The sequence below is a fragment of the Phalacrocorax aristotelis genome, chromosome 16, assembly GCF_949628215.1.
Source record: "Phalacrocorax aristotelis chromosome 16, bGulAri2.1, whole genome shotgun sequence".
Classification (NCBI taxonomy): Eukaryota; Metazoa; Chordata; class Aves; order Suliformes; family Phalacrocoracidae; genus Phalacrocorax; species Phalacrocorax aristotelis.
Window position 1 is genome coordinate 5,361,803 of NC_134291.1, and position 21,105 is coordinate 5,382,907.

Genomic DNA, 21,105 nt, shown 5'->3' on the forward strand with positions numbered 1-21,105 from the left:
TTTGCTTTTTCCCTTACCTGCTGGCCTACAGTGCGTCCCAACATCCACAGGCTATCCAGCTTCAACACAGGCTCTCTCCTTCCAAGAGGATCCCCAGCTTCTTGCTTTTACGTTAGTTCAGAGCCAAAACCTGTGGCCATTTTTAGCTTAACCACCCACAACAGCCTTTTCGCTCCAGGACAGGCTAGCAGGATCTTCATGAGATTAACACAGCAGCAAGCCCCTCCCTCCACATCAGCCAAACATCCAGCTTGTCACTGCCCGGTGTTATGGCAAAATGCAAAAGCTCTTTATTAAAAAAGTAGAGCAAAACCCAATATGAAAAATCACAAACACAAACCAACCAGTCCACACAAAGTTTAGTCTTCCAGTTGCCTCTTAAAATATGTACAAGTTCGTTTCTCTCACTGGAGAAACTAACAGGAGGCTCTGAAACTGCTGTCCTGACAGAGGGCTCCGTTTTCTCCAATTCAGACCCTCACATCCCTTCCCTTTCTTCATGCCACATGAGGACTTGTGTTGCCAGGAAAAGGAAGCACTTTCTCCCCTTTGTGCTCAGAGAAGTAACTTCAAAGCATTGCTCTTCTCCAGGGTAAGGCCCAGAAGACAGCACTCAGCTCCAGGATCCTGAGAAGCCAGCAGGACATTTTTGCCATTTGTCATAGCAGAATAAAATCCTGTTGTGTTTTGGCTACAAGAACTCCAGCCAAGGGCTGCAGTTCACAGTGGGGAAGTGCAGACACTGACCCCCGACACCCTAACCCTACCCTTTCCATGTCAGTTGGTGTTACAGAGGCTTCAACCATGGCCAAAGCCCAGCTGTCCAACAAGGACATGGACAGCACCGTACAGCAGTCCCCCTCTGCACAGCTGTTTCTATATATAATGAATGCATATCTACTGCCCATCACCACAGCCGGGGCCACGGAGGGGCAGGGTAAAAGACCCAAAGTGAGCCCTGTCAGCCGTTGCTTCCACCCATAAGCACTGGGTATAAAAGCATAGGTGGGTAAGATCTGGTGTTTCCAACAGCTTTGGGACCCCATGAGTAAAGTAAATGGCTCCCACCTAGAGGGAACCGTAAATACTGCTGCCCGTCATTTACCCAATTTCACTGCAAACAGCCCTGGCATCCAAACAAATGCTTCAGAAAGGCCGCTGCCCGGGGAGCATGCAACCCCTGGTAATAATGGGGTGTGCCAACAGGCTGGTGCTGTGTAAAAGGACACAGAAACTACTTCAAATGCTGTAGCAGTGCAGGGGAAGGGCTCCACATCATGAATTCAGACCCACGAGCCTCTATCCCAGCCCTGGACGGTTGTTTCCTCCTCTCCTTTATGCAGTCGGGAGCAAGATTTCTGAAGAGCGATTTCCCACATTTGCAAGCCTTCGTGTCACCCCACCGTGACAAAACTGTCCTGCTTAGAAAGAAGGGGCTGTACCTGAGCTGCTCACCCTCTTCCTGACAGAAGGTATCTGGATTCTTTAAGCCATGCCTTCATTTCCTAGAACTGTGGGCTCCCAAGGGGGAGCCCTGCACATACGCCATGATGGCATTCTGCAAGAAACTTGCTCGCTGGGCCTCTTCTTCCCTCATCCTGGAGATGTCAGCCTCTTTCATTCTCAGCTTCTCTAGAAGCAGAGAGATCTCACCTTCTTTGTCCAGCAGTGCCTCGCGGTGATTACTTGATAGGACTGTGAAAGAAGAGCAGCATTAATAAAGAAAATTATGGCATCCCTAGAATAGACAGGAACAACACATTATAGGCACAGCCAAAAGCAAGGGAAGGAGGATGATCAACAGCCACACAAGAGAAGCTGCATGAGACAATGTGAGAGGTTTTGCACAGACAAGATGTTACACCTCACTGTGCAGGAAATCCAAACATTTTGCTTGCTGTGCAGCTTTGGGTAGTTATCTGAGTCTGGGTCTCTATAAAATGAGGGCAAGAATCCCTGCAAATACATCAGGATGGAGGGTACTACTCATGGTCATACGCACAGGCAGAAAGCACCGCTGTCACTACCTGTAAGCGTAGCTCAGTTCCAGGCCCGCTGTTGGGTAACCCAGCATTACCATTTGGGAAGCATGAAAGGATCCATCACCTTTCAGCTGTCTCTCCAGGGCTGAAATCTTCTCTCTCAGCCCTTCCTGTGCTGTGCGTTCAGCCTGCAGGTGTCCAATTTGCTCCTGTAATTCCACTTTCACTTTATTCACCTCTGTCACTTTCTCCTCTTCTTTACTGTTTAGGTCCTGACACACAAAGACAAATCCACGAATAACCAAACAACTTCAGAGACTTGTTCTGCTCCTGCAGTGACTATATCTCTACTCCAGTCTTAATCACCTGCTGAAGTTCCTCTATCCGCCTTCTGAGTCCATCAGCATGCAGGCTCAACTGATTGGCTTTCGCTTGGGCCTCGGCAACCATTTGTTTTTGCTTAAGGCAACAATTTTGAGCTTCATCCCGTGACTCAGTCATCAGCCGCAGCTTCTCTTCTAGGTGTTCTAGTCGTTGCTGCTGTAAGGCACGAAGGAAAATGAAAATACGTCCATCCTATTCCATTCCTGCACAGGGATTATCCCCTTTTTGTTCCCAACACAGTGAACCCTTGGTTGATTCAACTGGCACTGAAGAACAAGCACAGGACTTAGCCATAATAGATACAGCACTTGTCCCTTGCATTCAGGAGTGAATCTAAGCTGCTTTCTGTTGCCAGAGAGAACATTCTGATGGAGATGCTGCAAAGCCCAGCTCACTCGCTGAGGAACAGAGGCACGTCCTTGGTAAGAAGCACCAGTGCCACTGCTGGTGTTTACAGTTAATGTTCTATCTTCACTTCCTCTATACCCCAAATGGCTCTGAAACGCTGCTGTATGCAGCTAAGCAACTGCTGTGTCCCACCACAGACACACATGGCAGCTTTTATACTTTTGTAACTCAGTAAAGCATTTTCTTTTGTGATGCTACATTCTAACATTTTGGTGTATTTTCCTCATCCCTTGTTCTGTTCCACAGGGCATTGACTTAATTGCCATTTTCACAATGTTCAGTCCTACAGTTACTTTTTTTATCTGGCAGCAGTAGCCACCTGAGGAAATTCCTCTGAGTCCAGGGAAACAGGAGCAGCCCACGAAAGCTGCTGTTAAACAGAAGGATCGACATCTGACTGTTAGTTTCAGAAGCTGGCAACTTCAATGAAATCTGCTATGACAATATCCACAGCAATTCTGTTACTACTGGAAGGCAGAGAGCAGGTGGGGAGAGTGGTTACACTCTGGAGACAATTCAAAGCAGACTTTACAGGACTCCTTCCTCAGAAATCACACTATTTGCAGGCCAGTGAAACCCAGAGCAGGAAGTTACTCTGCAGTTCCCTCAGACAAAAACAGGCTAGGCAACCAAATCCACTCCTTCCCACAGAGGCAGGGTCCACAGACAGCTCTTGTCCTTACCTCCTCCAACCGTGCCTGATTCCGGACTTTTATTAACTCCTCCTCTGCTTGGCCTCGCTCAGTGAGTGCAGCTGCTTTGACTTGGCTCAGCTCCTGCCACAGAAACATGACAGATCATTCCGGACAGAGAAGCTGCATCACTGCAACACTGACCAGAACACATTGGCAGCTTCCAGTCACAGGCTACAACGTGACACAGCTGTCTGTCTCACTCTGTTAAGGAAAACAAACCCAGATTAAATACCTTTTTTCGCCCCAAGATTGCCATCTAAATCCAATGAGAATTTCAGTTATATGAGGGCAAGCAATGGAGGAAGTTTTCCAAAGACAGGGGAATAGGAGATGGCGGTGCTGGACCTAGCTCGGGGAACAGATAAGGAGAAATAATCTACACTACTTGGGACCACACAGGAAACCTGTGGAGCATCCATTCTCACCTCCTCCAGAGCTATCCTGATGGCCTCCAGCCTCTGGATCCTGTCCTGCATGGAACGTTCACTGGCCTCCATGTGCTGTGTCATATGATCCACCTGTAAAGCAGTGGTAACCATTTAAGCGAGTGCCAGAAAACCACTCCTATCTCCAGGCATAACAGCGTGGCCATTCCGCATGGGAAAGAGCATCCTCTCATTGACCCACCTACCACCAAAGAAAAACTCTTACCTCCCTCAGAGCTACACTAGGAAACTGTAATATAGTGAGAATCTGCCCTCTAGAAACTGGGAACTTTAGAGAGAGATCCCTTCCAGGCCAAGATGAAAGATACAGAGTCTGAGCTCTCATCTTCAAGTGTCACGAAACACCAGAGATTAATTTCCTAGTTGTAATGTGGCTAAAATCTTCCTGGCCTATATCTTTTCTTACAAGATTTAAAAATCTTTAGAGAAATCTATTGGTATAATTTTATTTTTGGGAGATTTCACACCTCAATAAACATTCCAAAGAGAGTTGATCATAGCCTCCTGTCCTGTCCATACTCAGACAGAATCCCTGTGAAACATAACAGAGGAGGAACTAGCAAGCTGAGCCCCAGTAGAGGATTGGTTGTATATAGCATGTATGTCTCGATTTCCTCCATTATGCATCTTTATTGCAGTGAGCATGACAAGACTGCTTATTCATAATTACCTCTATGCACAGCAAGACTGACACAAGTGCCAGCCTCCAAATCTCTTTTGTAGAACCACATACTGCTCTGGCCCATACTCTTGCAAGCTACAAAATCTTACTAGCTGGTAGAATGTTTTGTGATCTCTTCAGCTAGGCTTTGTTTGTAGAAATGGCCTATTATTTCCATAGTAAGTCTAAATCCGCTGATTTTTCAAGTTGTTTAAGAGCAGATGACAGCAAACAATGACCTCCAGTGGCGCCTGTATGTCAGGACCAAAGAGAGGCTAGCCTCAGGATGCTGCAGAAACTCCATTAATAGAATCATAGAATGCCCTGAGCTGGAAGGGGCCCACAAGGATCATCGAGTCCAACCCCTGTCCCTGCACAGAACACCCCAAATTCACACCGTGGCTCTGAGGGCCTCATCCAAGTGCTTCTGGAATATCGCCAGGCTGGTGCCGTGATGCCTCCCTGGGGAGCCTGTTCCAGGGCTCCACCACCCTCTGGGGGAAGGACCTTTCCCTAATGCCCAGCCTAACCCTCCCCTGGCACATCTCCCTGCCATTCCCTCGGGTCCTGGTGTTGGTCACCAGAGAGCAGAGACCAGCCCTGCCCCTCCTCCTCCCCTCGGGAGGGAGCTGCAGAGCGCCATGAGGCTGCCCTCGGCCTCCTCTGCTCCAGCTGAACAAACCCAGGGACTCCAGCCGCTCCTCATACAGCTTCCCCTCTGAACCCTTCACCAGCTCTATGGCCCTTCTCTGGACACTCTCTAGTATCTTTATATCCTTAATGTCCTGTGGCGCCCAAAACTGCGCACAGTACTCAAGGTGGGGCCGCACCTCACCTTGAGGCCGCAAATTCCTACCTCTTTTAACCGAAGGGATTCCATGTCTTCAAGGCTTTGTTTAAATCTTCTCTTCTCCATTTCCAATCGTTCTGCAGGTTAAAAGCATGCATATCACAGTTATGGTATTCCTACTATGCAGGCTATATTTATACTCTGTCACAAACTCTTCCACCCTTTTTCCTTGGATGCCTTGCACCACTGACTCACGGACAGTAATCCCAACCCATAGGTGTCCACGAGCAGTTTCTGCTCCTCCACTCACCCTCAGCCTGCACGGCCCGCAGCTTCAGCTCTGCTGTTGTGTTGGTCAAATCTTGTTTTACCTGGAATAGCTGATCCTGCTGAATTTTGCACTTCTTCTCCAACTCATCCACCTAAAAGGAAATTACCACTACAAAGGATTTTCTTTTGCTATTAGCAGAGAAAGTTGGCAGTACGGAACAATCAGCAGAGACACAAACAATGATCAAAGTAGAGGACGTATAGACAGAGCAGGAGTGAACAATGCCCAAGTCCTGCTTCTCAGCCTTGGACTTGCTTTCCTACCTGGTTTCTTAGAAGCAGGTTTTTCTCACTGGCAGCAGACAAGTCATGCAAAAGCTTGCCTTCCCGATCAGCACCTTCCTGCAAACAGAATCAAAATTAAGAAGCTGTACTCACCTTAGTTCTTGCACTGCCAACCTACTCCAACCAACTCCACACCCAGCTAAATCCAACCTACCCCATAAAACACCACAGCTCCCCTCCCCTAGCACTCACTTATCTAATTTACACAAGAATTTCTGTACAGCAGCTGTATTTAACCCACTGAAAATCATGCTTGCCTATCCCATCCAGCACCCCCCAAATCTATACAAACCAGGTCTGACCTGGAACCCTGCTCTCAAACCTAACTAGGACTTATCAAGCTCACCTGCTTTTGCTGCTGGAGCTCCATAAAGTGGCGCTCAGCCATGCTGGTTTGTTCCTGCTTTGTGGCATTCAGTAGCTCCCCCAAATTGTGCACCTTCTGCTCAGACAGAGCCAGGGCAGCTTCAGTCATCTGCAGCCTATACAGAGAAACACTTTCCAGAGTCCTTTCTAGGGGGAACACTTCCAGTGGGCTCTCCCCGCCACGCCATGCAAGACATTAACACATACTTGGCAGTGGATGAAATCAGGCTAGCTAAATGAGGCTTTTTTTTTTTGTCCCTGGGGAAAGGACACCACTTATCTCTTCACTCAGCAGTCTCTGCAAACAGTGAGTGAACCAGGACTTCTCAGAGCCTGGTATCCCATTGTGTTTTCCCTGTGTTATCTTCCATGAGCTGTTTTCCCTGCCTGGACCCCTCCAGGATTTGCCCCTCTCACAGGAGAACAAAGCTGGCTATTTTATATCACTGCAAGGTCACTTAAAATTAGGGATAGAATTTTAAACACAGGTAGCAGAAGCAATTTTCTTACTCTGTACATGAGGGACATGTCCATATTGAGGCATGGCATAATGAAACTACCTTTACCTGACAGAATTGAACAAGCCAGGCTCATCAGTGTTTGAAGTCTAACCACTGTCACGTGCATATGGCTCTACACAATCTAACACTGCTTTTAGCCAGCTCATTGTTTCTCAACATACAATCTTGGTGGTCAGGTTCCTCCATATCTGCAGTGGTTCTGTCTGTAATTCAGTTGCTCTTACACCAATACACTGTAATTTTACTTAAAAGCAGGCTAAATATCTAGCATGGCAAACCCAAAAGCCTGATCTGACTGTAATTTCTAGATATTACTGCAGAACTAGGCGAAACAGTAAGCCAGCCACTCTACAAGATTATCCCCCTTCTTTACAGCTCTGCTCGGCACTGCCTATACAGCACAGAACAGTGAGAAGGCTAAGGTTTTCCTCCTCCATACTTGGCTTTTAGTGAATTCATAATAGAGTGTTGCTCATCCAATGCTTCCTGCAGCTGGCTGACTCGTGCTGCAGACGTCCTGCATTTGGGTGGAAAAAAAGAAAGGGGAAAAAAAAAGGGTGGGTAATTTCATAGAATCATAGAATTATAATGATAATTTATTCCAGGAAATGGAAAGGGCCTCCACTGAAGGCCCAATTCTGCTATGAGAGAGCAGAAAGCACTCAGAAATTCAACCCACCTGCCACTCCTGGCTATTTCTTCTTTCTGCTTGTCTATAGTGTCCATCAAATCCAAGAACTGTGAACAAGGCAAACATCAGTGAGAAAATGAGTTGCATCACTTGAAGCATTTACATTTCCCATCTTTCTCTTCCTAGTGACAGCTGAAGACAGGCCAAGCCATTCTACTGAAAGTAAGGTTTGACAAGTTCATTAGCACATCTGACTGAGGTCATCAACTATAGGGACTCTGCACTATTAGGTGTCAGAAAACAGACTCATCTTTCTGGGTTTTCACCACTTGGGAAATATCAAACCAGTTCAAAACCACGAGTGTGGGTGAAAAAAAATCACCAAAACTCCTCCAGAATCCGGAGTGAGTATGTTCAACAGGGCATGTGTCCATACCCATACTGTCATGGATTTGATTCCTGGGCAACGTAGCTCAGAGGAAGGACCCAATTTACTATATCACGCTGTGTGCCTGCCCATAACGATGCACGCACAACTTCAGGTGCACGATAATCCTGTCACTGAGTGTTTCATGGGGACACCAAGGGAAAGCCAGCTGCCCCATCTGAACTGCCAATGTGTGAGACTGCTGACCTGCTTGGTCTTCTCATCCTTCAGACTCAAAACCTCCTTGCTGAGTATGTATGCTCGGTTCTGGGTCTCTCTCAGAATAGTCTGACGGTCTTGGTTGTGATCCATGGCTTGTTCTGATGCAGAGAGAGCAGGAGAGCACACACGTTTCTAAAGCAACAGAATAGCAAGCACCGCAGGAAGAGATAGCACTCAGGATGACACCTGGCTATCAGAAGCACCAGGACAGTAGCCCTTCTCAGGCTGGCCCACACAGAGCGACCGCTCTGACCTCACAGACATAAAGTGGGGCAGAATTGAAGAGAGTATTATATATGGGGTAATCAACACCCCAGCCACAGGAGAGCCATTCAACTCCACTGTGGGTAGGACAACAGCGAAGGACAGACTGTATTAGCCGTATCCAAACTTGGCTACTCAGAGGCAAACTACAGCCCCAGGTTCTCCTGCATTCACATTGCATAGTAATCTCTAATTCAATCAAAATTTTTTTTTCTTCTTGCTGATAAAAGTGACACCTCCAACCTGACCAGCCCTCATTAAAGGACAAGAGGAAGTGATGCAGGGCACTGTGTACATGCTGTTGAGAAAGGGAGAGGAGGAGGGATAGCTCTCTTCTGGAGCTGCAAGCACCCTATATCCCTAATATGCTGAAATGGGAAAGGAGTTACTGATTCTTCCCTGTGCAATGAGTAATACTTACCCACAGCTTTCAGGATGTCACTAGGAACATTATTCCCAGCCAGCTCCAGCCTCTTCAGGGTCCTGTTGCTCTGCAGACAGTTCAGCAAAGCTCGGCCACCCAGAAGCCCAATATTATTCCATCGCAAATCTATAAAGAAAGCAAACTTTTACCTTGGTAGTTGCACATTTGAAAAACACAGGGTTCAAGGGAAACCATGCCCTTTATACAGCTACAGGCATGTCTAGCTAACCCCAGATGGCCTCAGCACAAGCAGAGGTGAATACTGTCTCCGTTTTCAAGATGAATGAGAGGGAGGGAAAATGACAGACAAAGCAGGAAAGGCAAGGATGAATCTTAAGTGCAGTAAAGACAAGAAGCCATTACAGTTCAAAAGGTACACAAGTCTGCCCCTCACACTTCCATCTCATGAACCTTCCTTCCACACCACAACCTGTGGATGAGAAAGAACTGGGCACCAAGAGCCACATTTTCACTCTAGACTGATAGGAATTGGGAATGACACTGGATCAGTTGCAAGAGATCAGGGCATGCTGCAACGAATCTGGAGACATAAGTGTGGCCAAAGAACTAGTTGCTCTTACCCAGCTCCTGAAGGCTGGTGTTTTGTTTCAGTGCCATGGCCAGCTCTCCGGCCCCTTGATGGTTGATCTGGTTGTTGCGCAGATCTAGCCGCTGGAGAAACTTGTTTGCTCCCAGTCCTTGGCAGAAAAAGGAAAAGCCCTCCTCCCACACGCCGAGGCTGTTCCATTCCAAGATTAGGCTAGGGAAAATCAGACAGGATCGGAGCCTACAGAGCTTGAATGACACCTGGATCACGGTGCCCATTCAAACACCCAAGTCCCTCTAATAGAGACTCATTTTCAGAGAGCAGGATGCCACTAGGGCCATGCATCCTCAGAAAGGGCACCTCCAGTTCTCATTCCTTCACCTGTCCCATCCCTCACAAGAAATTGCACCACTTGACATTCCTCCTACCCCCAAAAAAACCACTCTCAACCCTTTTCTAATGATGTCTTCCATCCAGCGGAAATAACAGAAAGAGAGCTAGATAGAATTTTTTACCTCCTGATGGATTTGTTCTGCCTAAGAAGTTTTCCCAAGGCCTCAGCTCCCACAGTTCGCAGGTTATTTCCCTGAAACAAAAGTCCCAGGTGATCAGTAGGCTACACCCTGTCCCAATCCAGCTATCCCATCAAACACCAGCAGGTACACCCCAGCACCTGATGGTCTGAGTAACATTTTCAGCTTTCCAGAAAATAAAAGACCCCGGGGAGGAACAGTGGATATATACACCGTTAGTCTTGTGAGGCATCATGACTGAGAGCTTGCAAAAATCACAGGATCAGCATGGCCCATAATGGAATGGGAAACGCTGATTCTAGATAAGCAGAACCTTTTCAACACACCTCATTAAAAAAAGCTTGGCTAGCTCTAGCACATATGAGAAAAAAAGGTGTGATGCAGTTTAGGACTGTAGATTCAAGGGAATAGCTATGGGCCAGAGGAACACAGACAGAAAGTCACTGTTGTGGTAGAGTGATCATCACATCTGAAAGCGCATGCTTAGTTCCGAGTCCCAGGCTAGCTGAAGTTGGAGAAACTCTACAGAAGCACAAGTCAAACCACTCACTGATTAATACAGAAACCCAAAGAAAAGCCTACATATGCCCCATGTGACCAAGCAGCAACTGACAAGATATGTACAGCAATAACTTCCTATCAAACAGAGTAACTGAATAAAAACAGACAATGAGCTGCAAAGTAACTTTGGAAGGTGGTGATATGGTGTCCGGGGGGTGGGGGGGGGTGGGGGGGGGGGGGGGCAAGGGCTGGATCACTTGAAAACAAGAACTTTACAGAACATACCTTGTACAACAATCCTGCACCAGGACTGTCTGTTTCTAACCCTGATTAAGCTTGTGCTCCTATTTCTTTCCCCACCTCTTTGTCTTAATGTCATTTGACCAGACTCACCTTCAAATCTAAAGATTTGACTGTGGTGTTGGAGCAAAGACCATGCAACAGGAGTTTTACACCTGAGTAGAAAAAAACCAGACAGTTTTTTATTGTATGTGTGTAACCCTCTGCCTGAGCATCCTTCCAAACAGGCCACTCAGAAGACATGGCTACGATAAAATATATGACTTAGGGAGGGGCCACAGCTCCTGCAAAGCATGAGCCCAACTTTCAGGGCAGAAGGTTTTCTTATATATTCTCAGAGAAAGAGGTACCTGGGTAGAGAACTGCTTGTTGCCCTACACACCTTCCTAACAGAGCTATGAAAATAGCCCGTGCCCTGACAGGCCCCGCAGACAAGGGGCTTGCTGGCTTGCTGAACCTCTGCTCGCGCAGCGGGGACCGGGTGGAGGCTCATCCTGCCTCCTACGGAACCCCCGCTCGGTGCTTGCTAGATTTAATGGTCTGGCGATTAGATCCAGCTAACTGTCACCTGAATCCTCCTGCCCCGGCAACCGCCCCGCCTGTTGCAGGCCAACACAGCGGTTGTACTCTCGAACACGCCGCGAAACCCCCTCATGGCAACAAAGGGGTTGGTGACCGGCTTCCAGCGGCTCTGCCGCCTCCCCGAGCGGCCCCAGCCGTCCGGCCCGCAGCCGAACGGCTCCGCTCCCACCGCCCCGCCGAGCCCCCCTCGGTCATCCCCTCGGCCGGGGGCCCCGCGCCCACCTTCCTCGCTAAGGCCGCAGTCGCTGAGCGCCACCTCAGCGAAGGGCGCGGCGCCGGGCAGCAGCCGGCCCAGCGCCCCGCACGTCTCCAGCGAGAGGCTCTGGGCCGCCAGGTCGAGGCGGCCGCGGGCCGGCGCCCCGCCGAGCTCCCGCAGCCGCTGCAGCACGGCCTCCTGCGGCGCCGCGCCGCCCGCCGCGCACAGCCGCCCGTAGGCCCGCCGGAACTCCTCCATGGCCGCGGGGCCGCGGCGGCGCTGCTGCCCCGCCCGCGCTTCCGGGAGGCGGGAACCGGCGGCGCCATGGCGGAGCGGGACGGCCGAGCCGGCGGCTTCAGGAAGGTGCGGCGGGACCGGTCGGGGTGGGGGGGAGCTCGGCCCCGGGCTGCCCACCCGCCCCGCCCCGCTCATCCGCTCTCCTCTCCGCGCAGGAGACGGTGAACCGGATGCTCCGCCTCCACTTTCGGGACGAACGGACCCGAGGTACCGGAATGGCGGCGGTGACGGGCGGGCCCGGGCGGGGCGGCTCCCCGCCTTTCGTAAGCGCTTTGTCCTTGCAGTTAACGGCGAGGCGCAGCTGCTGATGGCGGAGATGCTGAATGTCTTCGTCCGAGGTGAGCGCCCGGTGCCGGGCCCACGGTCAGCCCCAACGCTGACGGGGCGCCGTTACCGGCCCGAGGGACCCCACCCCGGCCTCCCCGCAGAAGGGCACCCCCGTCTCCTCCCCGAGCACCGAGCCAGCTTTCGGCTCATCTCGGCGTGCTCCTGCCCTGCTCCGCCGCTGCACCAGGAGCGATGGCCGGGCTTCTCCTCCCGAGAGCTGGGCCTCGTCCCCCGGGACTGCGTCTTCCTCCCGGAGAAGCAGCCCCCGCCCCCTCGGGGTAACTTCTCTACGACCCCTCTAACACCTCCTTCCTTACACTTCTACTGCAGAAGCGGCAGCACGAGCAGTGCGGCAGGCTCAGGTGGAGGATCTGGAGAAAGTGGATATTGAACATGTGGAGAAAGTGCTGCCACAGCTGGTATGTAACTGTAGAAACTGAACTGCACTTGAACAGGATAAGGATGTGGGCTGAAGCAGCTTAATCCTCTTCCTTTGGGGAGACGTTCAGGGACCCAGCAGATGTGGTGACTGGCTTGCTGCTCTCTCCTTACAGCTTCTAGATTTCTAGAGGCCTCATGAAGCACATGTGGCCTGCCAGCAGAAGATCCTGACCTGACAGTGAACATCTGGCTCATCCTCAGAGTCCAGCTCTAGGAAGAACAGTCTCAACAACTTCTACTATTTTGCCTCTGTTTCCCCTCTCCTTTACCAAGCATAACAAAGCCCTCAGCAACTATGCTGTCAGATGCTGGTTTTGAGAAGCGGCTGCCACACGCTTGTGTTGGTTGGCTAAGTGTGTAACTCCTTTCCATCTTGCAGCCTTACTCCTTTAACAGTAGCCTGTGCTTCACAGCACGGTAAGATGCTGTTGCTTTCTCAGCTAATGTGAGAAACAGGTGCTGCTTCACAGAGATGCATGGAAAGATTTAATGGCTGGAAATGTCGTCCAGACTTCAGGCTCTCATCACCTCAGCAGGCAGCTATGGCAGAAACTTTAGGTCCAGCTCCAAGCCTGTCTAATGAATAGGTTGTTAACAGGAGCTCAGTCACAGGCTCTTGCCAAAAGCAGGTAACTGATCTTTATTTTATAAATAAACAGTGTCTGTCCCTCACTACCTTCCAGTATTTCTCCAGGGCTGTGACATCAAAGAATGCTTGGAACCTTTTAACCATTTGATATTCTCCTCAGAAGCTGCTTCCCCTCTGCTATAAATTTGTTCTCACAAAGAAACATCAATAAATTAAAACCGAGTCACCCTCCCTGGTGTAGGCTCTTTGCTGCAATTAATCATCGAAAGTCAAGTTGCTTCAAAGACTTGCAAAGTTTCCCCCTCACCCACCCTCTTCTCTAAATCTTTGTAGGACGAAAGGAAAAAGGACAGAATAACAAACAGCATGTGTGAGAATCCCACATCATGGGACAGCCTGGCCCCTCAGCCAGCAGGGGAGCCGGGGGGGAAGCTGTGAAATAAGAAACCTTACACATGTAGGCAGGACCCGCACAACTGAACTGGCTTTGTTGGGAAATAGATAGCCGGCTGCACGAAAAGCAGCTGACACTAGCGTGTCTTAAGGATTGCACACTCTGTTGTTGGCTATCTGTAGTCTTTATGATTAGTAATAGCGAGCAATTTTTTTTCCCCCCATTGACAGCTGTAGCAGGAGAAGGCTCAGTAGGTCACCGTACTCTTTCAGCCACAAGCCATCAAGGTCATCACTCAGGACACCAGCCTCCTGGAAACTTCAACTAAAACCACAATTTAATACACATTCTTTCTGATGACAGTACCAGCTTAAACAGCACCCCATCCCTCTGCACTGCAGCCTCTTTGCCAAGACAACTGTTTGTGCAGCTGTACAACGAAACTGATGAAGGAACTGACCTAGTTCAGCCTTCAGCCCCACAACCATATGGTAATAAAAGGCAATAGCAAAAAAATGCAAGCAATACTACCTTTGAATGCCCCAAAACCCCAGGGATGAGTTCAGCTACTATAGCAGAAGTGATGTTGAAACAAATCCAGCTCATCAGGTATCTGTGTGTATTTTGATGTGGGAAGGTAGGATTCCTTTTGGCAACTACCTCCCTGAAGAGCCTGCAGTTTTAAATACCAGGGCACCTTGTCCCTCTTAAAGACTGGAGAAGCATCGGCAGAACTGACCGAGGTAATGCACATAGTTAGCGACGTGAAGTCCCCTGATCCTCACCCCTGTACTTAACCCATGAAACTGCCCCAGTAATAATGATACTGTTGCTTGTGTCCCTGAACTTTTCCTTTTGTTTTCGCATATCAGGTACTTGCAGGGGGTAGTTAAGGTACTAGCTCTTTGTCAAAACTGATGGAATCAAAATAGGTAAGCAAATCAGTACTATTTGATGTTGCCTGTGCTCTTCAAAAAACATGACTAGCGCATCTGAAAGGGCATTACAACTTCCCGCTGCATTACAACCGGACCGCTTCTGTTTAGTCTAACCCTGTGAATCAAACACACCAGCACAAGTATATCATCACCTACCATTACCTATGGCTATTAGCTGGCCCCTGGTATATCGTGCATAAATTCAGCAAAGCAGCTCTGGCTGCAGTATACCTCTGACTTCTGTGAAACGAGTACACCCGACATCGCACCCGAACCAAGATGCAGATAGGCCTATGGAGTGTAAGCTCAGCCCACGCTTCATCCGCTCAAGTAATAAACTTTAAACATTATTTTAGTATTTTTTGGTTTGCTGTAGTAAGTCTTTTATAGCCTGTCAAGCTCAAGAAGGCCTTGCTTTCCACAGTAAGGATTTAGGGCAGCAGCTGTACATAGCACTCTTGCATTCCCTGCTGCCAGCGGCCGCACACATTCCCTGTTTGTGTTTGGGTGTCATGTAAGAAATCAATCAACATTTTTGCTAAAGCATTCTTCTCCCTCCACTTCGAGTATCCTTTTTACTCTTCCACCTTTCTTTCATGCCTCCCCCTCCCTCTGAGTTTCTTCAAAGCATCTGGGAGCATTTGGAAGTAATTAGACCTGAAGGGAAATGTTGGCCAGGCTGGGAGACAATGACAAGTGCCAGGAACCCTGGGTGCCCTTTCTAGCCACTTTGAAGTTCATTCAGATGGTACAAAGCTCCGTTTTGCTTTGTTGAAAAAAGACGGGAGGAAGGGAATGAGGCATGACAGGCCCATTGAAAAGAGAGCAGGTTCCTGTGAACTGACAGAAACTGAGTACTGGGGGAAGAAACATATTATCAAAGAGACCGACAAAAAGGCCTCCTATAGCCAGGCTGCTTTATTACATCTACAAATTGTGCAGATGCACACGTAGTTCAGGGAACAATTGTCTATACAGGGAAAATGGAAAACATGTTATTACCGTAACATGGAACCCCAGCTGTCCAATAGGAATCACTGATCCATGGAGAAGACTTCAAATAAAATAGCACCATGGCTACTGTGGCATTATAGAGTTCATCTCCAGTATAAGCACAATTCCAACCAACAATATTCATCCCAGTACAACACCTGCAGGAGGCAAAGATCTAGACTAGTGCTTCCCTCTGTACACTAACTGCATTGCAGAGAACAGCTACTCTGCTGTGGAAACATTCAGACCATGGAAGTCCATAGATCAAAGGCTATGTGAAGAGACCCTTTTACTGGATGTTTTTTTCCTCACTGTAACTGTAAATGACTGATGTTAATTATTTGTGGCGAAAATAAAACACAGAGCTTGGGGCAGAAACAAACTGCATTCCATTACCAGATACCTGTGTTCCTTCTTAACAAGATTCTGGCAACTGAAAACAATACAAGTGCAGCAGACCAAGAGGTTCACAGGAAAAGCCTATCTGAACTATTTTGAGCGACTGAAGTGGTTCCTCTTCACTCACTTTCTAGCCATCTATGCCCAGAAGTATCAGCAGCGCTAACCCCAGCCAGCAAGAAGCAGAGAGAAGTCTTATTCTAGGCAGCATTTAACTATAGGTAAGAATGAATTGGCTCATATCTTGCTGCTAGAATTCAGGCAGCTAGACTCAAGTTACCTCTGAAGGTAGATCTGGGAAGATTTGAGTTTAAAATAGGGATAGAAACAAAGTCCTTCACAGAAAGAACATAGGAATTATTTCCCGTTAATTCTCTATTCATATTATTTGCATGCAAGAAACCTTAAATTTAACTCTAACCTTGCTTCTGTAGTCACAAGGACCACAAACAGGCCTTCCACTCCTCCAAAAGGTGAAACTGGCATCTGAAATTGCAATTTTCTATTTATAACTAATGTTCATACAGATTAGATCTCTCCAGAGCCAGCAACGATTTCGTACACATTCTGCAAAAGTTCATCAGGAAAGAGGCACAGCTGACTGCTCACTGATCCAGCAGCCCAGAATGTTTCATCTCTTCCCACCTACAAAATAAACATAAGAGCATTAATACAATTAACCACGCAATCTGCACTGTATCGTTTCTCAATAGCATGATCTGGTTGCTGAGGGTTCTACACGCTGCTGTGCTCAGGCAACAGTTGGGTGGCATGCAGGAGCATTTCTTAGGGAGATGGAACGGTGAATACATCATAACTTTCAAAGCAGGGAACTTCATCCTACGTGTTATTAACATGCATGTTAGAGCATGTTATTAACCTTTTATACCAGCTGTTAATGGGTAACCTGCACAGGTAGGTGAGACGCCATTTCGTACTTTATCCAAATAATCTTTACTTGGGAAAGAAAATTCCACTCTTAAGAGGAATGCTTCAAGCATACTTGGGAACAGGAAACAGTAAAGATACTGTTTCCCACATGATCTGCATCAGTATCCCAGTACCAGTCTAAAACAAGGCAGCCACATCAGGGAAACACCGACCCACTGTTTGCAGCCTTCCAGCAATCATTTCACACCTTACGCTACGCTTGATGGAGCTGATGGCCTCACAGTGTCTTCTAGAATCAAATACTAAAATTTTCATCCAGGAGTTAATATTTGGCATTATTAGCCAGGAAGTTCCACATAATTCTTCCTAGTTTTATTGCCGTTAAGGGGGTTGATTGAAAGACTTCCCCCATCCCCTACCACTGCATCAAAAAGTGAATATTGCCAATTGTTTAATTCAGGAATCCTTCTTCTAGTTACTTCATATTTTGTAACAATTCTCATATAAAACCACACATACGCTATTGGTTCTGAGACTAAAAAAAAAAGTTGCAGTTTTCTGATCAGGATAAACCAAGAAAAAAATTCATAATGGAGACTTGGTTGCAATCTTAACTATGGAAAACCACTACTGTTCTTCAGTGAAGATTAAAAACAGAAAGACCAACTAAAAAAAAAAAAAAATCAGGAGAAAGTAAAGTGCTAAAACAGACTACACCAGCAAAGGAAAAATAACAACAGAGGTTTAACAGATGACATGGGCCCTTGGTATGTAGAATATCTTGCCCATTAGTATTTGAACTACACTAGCATAGTTAAGACCTCGACACATTAAGCCCAGAGCACAGTTAAGAGTGCTGCAAGCATATGGAGTAGACATGAGACTCAACACTGCCCAGAGCCTGCATTCAGATAAACCTGAGCCTTCACCGGAGAAGTCACAAACTGATCTGACAAGCATTGAACCAAAAGTCCTGCAAGCCTTACGCTGACATCTTCAAGAATATTGTCTACTTCCAACACATTTGGCACAGAGCCTGCCTTTCTGGGGAGTTCAGAATGAGAAGAGCTCTCCTCTGATTTCATGATACCTGGCAGCTTCAGCCATTTGGGTATTTTCCCAGGAGCCCTTCTCAACACCTGTGGAGCTTCCTGTATGCTTGCTGGTTCTGGCTGCTCATCTGTCTTTTTGTCACTTCCCACTTCTGGTTCAGCCAGGGGTGGAACTGTTGATTCTGAAGATGACGATGCAGAAGGAACTAATGATTTGGACAAACTTCTGAGGAAGAAAATAAGCAAGTAGAATTAAGCTTAATTTTTTCATAATAGCCTCTTGTATCACCACCACCTTTAAACTTTTGAAGTCAGATTTAAAAGGCTCTTCTTTTTCAATATAAAAGCCCTAGGATTTACTTGATTTAGTCACTGAAATCCTACTTTGCAAAGCAGGACTCAAAGCTATGAAATATGACAGTATGACTGTTCCAGGAGAAAATTAAGTCCTTGTATCTTCAGAGTACATTTCTTTGTAATAAGATGGGCTCATTTCATACTTCCCATCCCTGAAATACTCACCCATTTGCAACTCTATTCAGTCCCAACGTACCTGGCTACTAATAAATCAGCTGCAGAAGGGGAAACTGCAGAGCTCAGCAGGTCTGATTTCAGGTAACAATCTGTTTAAAAATGAAAGCAAACAGTTGTTTCATAACACAGAGACATCAATCACCACAGAATCATGTAGCCCTCGGCTCAGCAAATACCTACCCTATATTATAGTGAACCTCCATCACCTTTCTCCAAATGACACAGGACACTCAAACTATGACAGTTTCTTTCACAACTCAAGGTGCCCTATCTCATCATTCACACTTCAAGATCTTGACATTTTCTTTCAGTGCTCACTGCATCTCAGAAACTTCTGCGAAGCCAGAGCATGCTTTAATCTCTGGGAGAAACAGAGATCCTAAGCATAAACCAGAGGTATCAAAAAAAATCAAAGATTCAGATCTGTTCTCCCATCTCCAGCCAGTCCACTACAAGAGGAGGTCTATAAAAGTGTTTCATAGTCATCTGTCTAGTTAACGTTTTGAACAATGGAATCTCCTTCTACAGAGTTGTTCTTCTATCATTCTTCTCCCCAGAGTAGACAATGCCTACTCCAGAGCCTAACAAATCTCATAAGAAAGGTACCATGTCTACATTTGTGCTCAAGCTAACTGACCAAGCTAGCTCCAAAGAGCTTCAGCCATTCAGAATGGGAACATTTACCACCAGTCTCAAGGACTACATTATCTTTTGTTGGAAGAACTCTGAACACAAGGATGTAATTGTTCTGGGTCTACTATAGGAGCTACACAGTCAGCTGAAGAAGAGAGGAAATTTACTTACCCCTGCGCTTCTCAGATCCAAAATGAATTACAGCAGTTGGAAAGAGTTTAGCCTGCAGCAAAAGGGGAAAAGAAAAGATCACCAATCGTAGATACTTTCAGAGTTCACTGTGAACATTAGAGACAGGTTAGACAGCTACGGACAAATTCACAGAGGTTAAGATGAGGTCACTGAACCATCCATAATTCAGAAAAGGCAAAACCTGTGTAGAGCACAGGGCACTTAAAGTAAAATTCTATGATCTATTCTACTACACACAGATAACAAGACCTGTACAGCAAGTGCTCACCGCACTGGTGACCTGCCGTCTGTTTTCCTCTGCCCCCATATCTCAGGCCATTATATTTCACCCACATTCTCCACTGCTGAGCAGATAATGTGAGTATGATCAAGAATCTGCCAAGACCTGAGTGCCTGATAGCAAGAGAAGGAAAATCCAGCTATGCCCTCAGAAATCTATTCTAGATTATTCTGTTACATTTATACCCTGTCTCTAGTTGGAATCTCTCTAGTTTCAACAGCTTTCCAGGATGCAGCCTATCCTTTATAAATTCAGCCTCAATTCCTAGTTCCGATTTCTCAGAATAATTGCCATATTCAAACATTTTTTCATCCATTTAGCTCATTATGCGACCTAGAGAACTGTAGCACTTCCTTTTTCATGTCTGCATTTATCAGTCTGATGATCTTTGTTTCATCTGCAAATGTTATTAATGATTATGCTGTGATTATATATCTACCTCCAAACCAGATAAAAATAATGAACAAAGTGTGGCCAGAATTCCAGCAAAACACCAGCATAAGCAATCTGTGTTTTTCAACAATTCCTCTCTATTATTTGAGATGGCAGTCAGCCAAATCACAATTCATTTAATGCGTGCTTTAATTACACTGTGTGTCACACCTTAAAAAACCCCCACATATAGGTCCTGAAGCACTGAATCAAGTGAAAGTAAGTTAAAGTATGTAAATGGATTGAGTCTGTGATCTCTTAAGTACTGTCTCCATCTAGAGAGACTGGTGATAAAAGGATAGTGGCACAGTGCCGTGGCTGACCACATCAGTGGAAAGCTGGGCGACACTGCCTGTCTCACTGGGAATGGCCCCAGAAAGGTATGCACCACATTACCTTGAATCTTATCTTTTCACCTATCTTTTCAGTCCTCCACAACAACAAGCAGTTTCTGGTTAAAACACATATACAAAAAAACACATTAAATGGAGCTCCCATTAGCTCATAAGAGAACAAACTCTTCCTTCTGCAACCTAGAAGTGCAATAAAGCTGGAATCAGCTTTTGCCACTCTGTCATTAACTACCACTCCGCAGAGGAGACGCTCTCTGCAGGCAAAAAAATGGGGGGGGAAAGAAGTGGAAATGGCTACAATTCCAGTCCACATGCCTGGTTCCTAAATTAATCTGTTCATAAATTTACCACACTGCTTTATACTTCAGTTTCCCCCATTTTAAGGTGTATACCCATCACACAGGGAGAATAAAATGGCAACTCAGGTCTCTCAAGTTACTCAGATGTAATGCACCAGATAGTATCCATCTCGTCGCAGTTCATCCCCCCCAGTTTTAAATAGCAACAAATCAAAATGAAGCTTCTGACAACTTATGTTGACAATGACCATTCTCACCATCATCTCCTTTCATTGCTTTACACTAAGTCTCTTATGTCATGGCTAAATAGCTTTATGCAACTACCTCTGCATAAACAAACACTGAATAAAATGCAATACAAAATATTAATTATGTTCAACATAGTAACACATTAAATGACACACTGTTGAGAAATCATTTGTCAGTAGCTCAAATGAGGACCTACTGGACAAATAATTGTAGACATAAAAGAAAAATTACTTTCAACTAGCCCTAAGTAATATATAGGATCAGATTCAAGCCAAGAAGAAACAGTGATTACAGTGTAATAAAATTCAACACCATAA

General features: G+C 46.7%; 3 protein-coding genes across 12 annotated transcripts in view; 1 reads left to right on the plus strand and 2 right to left on the minus strand.

The window, feature by feature from the left end:
- Positions 1 to 267: 267 nt before the first annotated feature.
- On the minus strand, positions 268 to 11,753 carry LRRC45 (leucine rich repeat containing 45). 10 transcript variants are annotated; one of them, XR_012663410.1, is made up of 18 exons: positions 11,522 to 11,753; positions 10,811 to 10,872; positions 9,899 to 9,969; positions 9,418 to 9,596; positions 8,834 to 8,962; positions 8,134 to 8,246; positions 7,548 to 7,606; positions 7,308 to 7,385; positions 6,328 to 6,463; positions 5,961 to 6,038; positions 5,677 to 5,788; positions 5,433 to 5,503; positions 3,895 to 3,987; positions 3,458 to 3,550; positions 2,349 to 2,519; positions 2,107 to 2,254; positions 1,443 to 1,695; positions 268 to 627 (listed from the first exon to the last, which is right to left on the minus strand). XR_012663410.1 is itself a non-coding variant. In XM_075111504.1 (18 exons), the coding sequence occupies exons 1-17, from the start codon at positions 11,751 to 11,753 to the stop codon at positions 1,499 to 1,501; spliced, it is 2,022 nt and encodes a 673-aa protein (XP_074967605.1). In that variant the 3' UTR covers positions 268 to 627; positions 1,456 to 1,498. The 10 variants fall into 10 exon arrangements, 6 of the variants coding, with proteins under 6 accessions (XP_074967605.1, XP_074967603.1, XP_074967604.1 ...); XR_012663409.1 differs by having other exon boundaries at positions 2,349 to 2,522; XR_012663412.1 differs by having other exon boundaries at positions 1,456 to 1,695; positions 2,078 to 2,254; positions 2,349 to 2,522.
- CENPX (centromere protein X) lies at positions 11,731 to 13,380 on the plus strand. Its single transcript, XM_075111515.1, has 5 exons — positions 11,731 to 11,858; positions 11,948 to 11,999; positions 12,077 to 12,130; positions 12,450 to 12,538; positions 12,674 to 13,380. The coding sequence occupies exons 1-5, from the start codon at positions 11,820 to 11,822 to the stop codon at positions 12,686 to 12,688; spliced, it is 249 nt and encodes an 82-aa protein (XP_074967616.1). The 5' UTR covers positions 11,731 to 11,819; the 3' UTR covers positions 12,689 to 13,380.
- A 2,001-nt stretch (positions 13,381 to 15,381) lies between these two features.
- ASPSCR1 (ASPSCR1 tether for SLC2A4, UBX domain containing) overlaps positions 15,382 to 21,105 on the minus strand; it is a 48,911-nt gene continuing 43,187 nt past the window's right edge. Inside the window, exons 13-16 of the mRNA XM_075111508.1 lie at positions 19,155 to 19,206; positions 18,370 to 18,439; positions 17,855 to 18,042; positions 15,382 to 16,518 (exon numbers count right to left, since the gene is read on the minus strand). Of these exons, the coding sequence (XP_074967609.1) occupies positions 16,505 to 16,518; positions 17,855 to 18,042; positions 18,370 to 18,439; positions 19,155 to 19,206 (324 nt within the window). The 3' untranslated portion in view covers positions 15,382 to 16,504. The remainder of the gene's footprint in view (positions 16,519 to 17,854; positions 18,043 to 18,369; positions 18,440 to 19,154; positions 19,207 to 21,105) is intronic.

Bases quoted from the DNA above. Each gene is read 5' to 3' on its own strand.
- CENPX (XM_075111515.1), top strand. From the start codon at position 11,820: ATGGCGGAGCGGGACGGCCGAGCCGGCGGCTTCAGGAAG. The intron at 11,859-11,947 runs GTGCGGCGGGAC...CTCTCCGCGCAG, and splicing joins GAGCCGGCGGCTTCAGGAAG to GAGACGGTGAACCGGATGCT. The intron at 12,000-12,076 runs GTACCGGAATGG...TTGTCCTTGCAG, and splicing joins TCGGGACGAACGGACCCGAG to TTAACGGCGAGGCGCAGCTG.
- LRRC45 (XM_075111502.1), bottom strand. From the start codon at position 11,753: ATGGAGGAGTTCCGGCGGGCCTACGGGCGGCTGTGCGCGGCGGGCGGC. The intron at 9,970-10,810 runs GTGAGTCTGGTC...CTTTTGTTTCAG, and splicing joins TCAAATCTTTAGATTTGAAG to GGAAATAACCTGCGAACTGT. The intron at 9,597-9,898 runs GTAAAAAATTCT...GATTTTCCCTAG, and splicing joins CAGAACAAATCCATCAGGAG to CCTAATCTTGGAATGGAACA.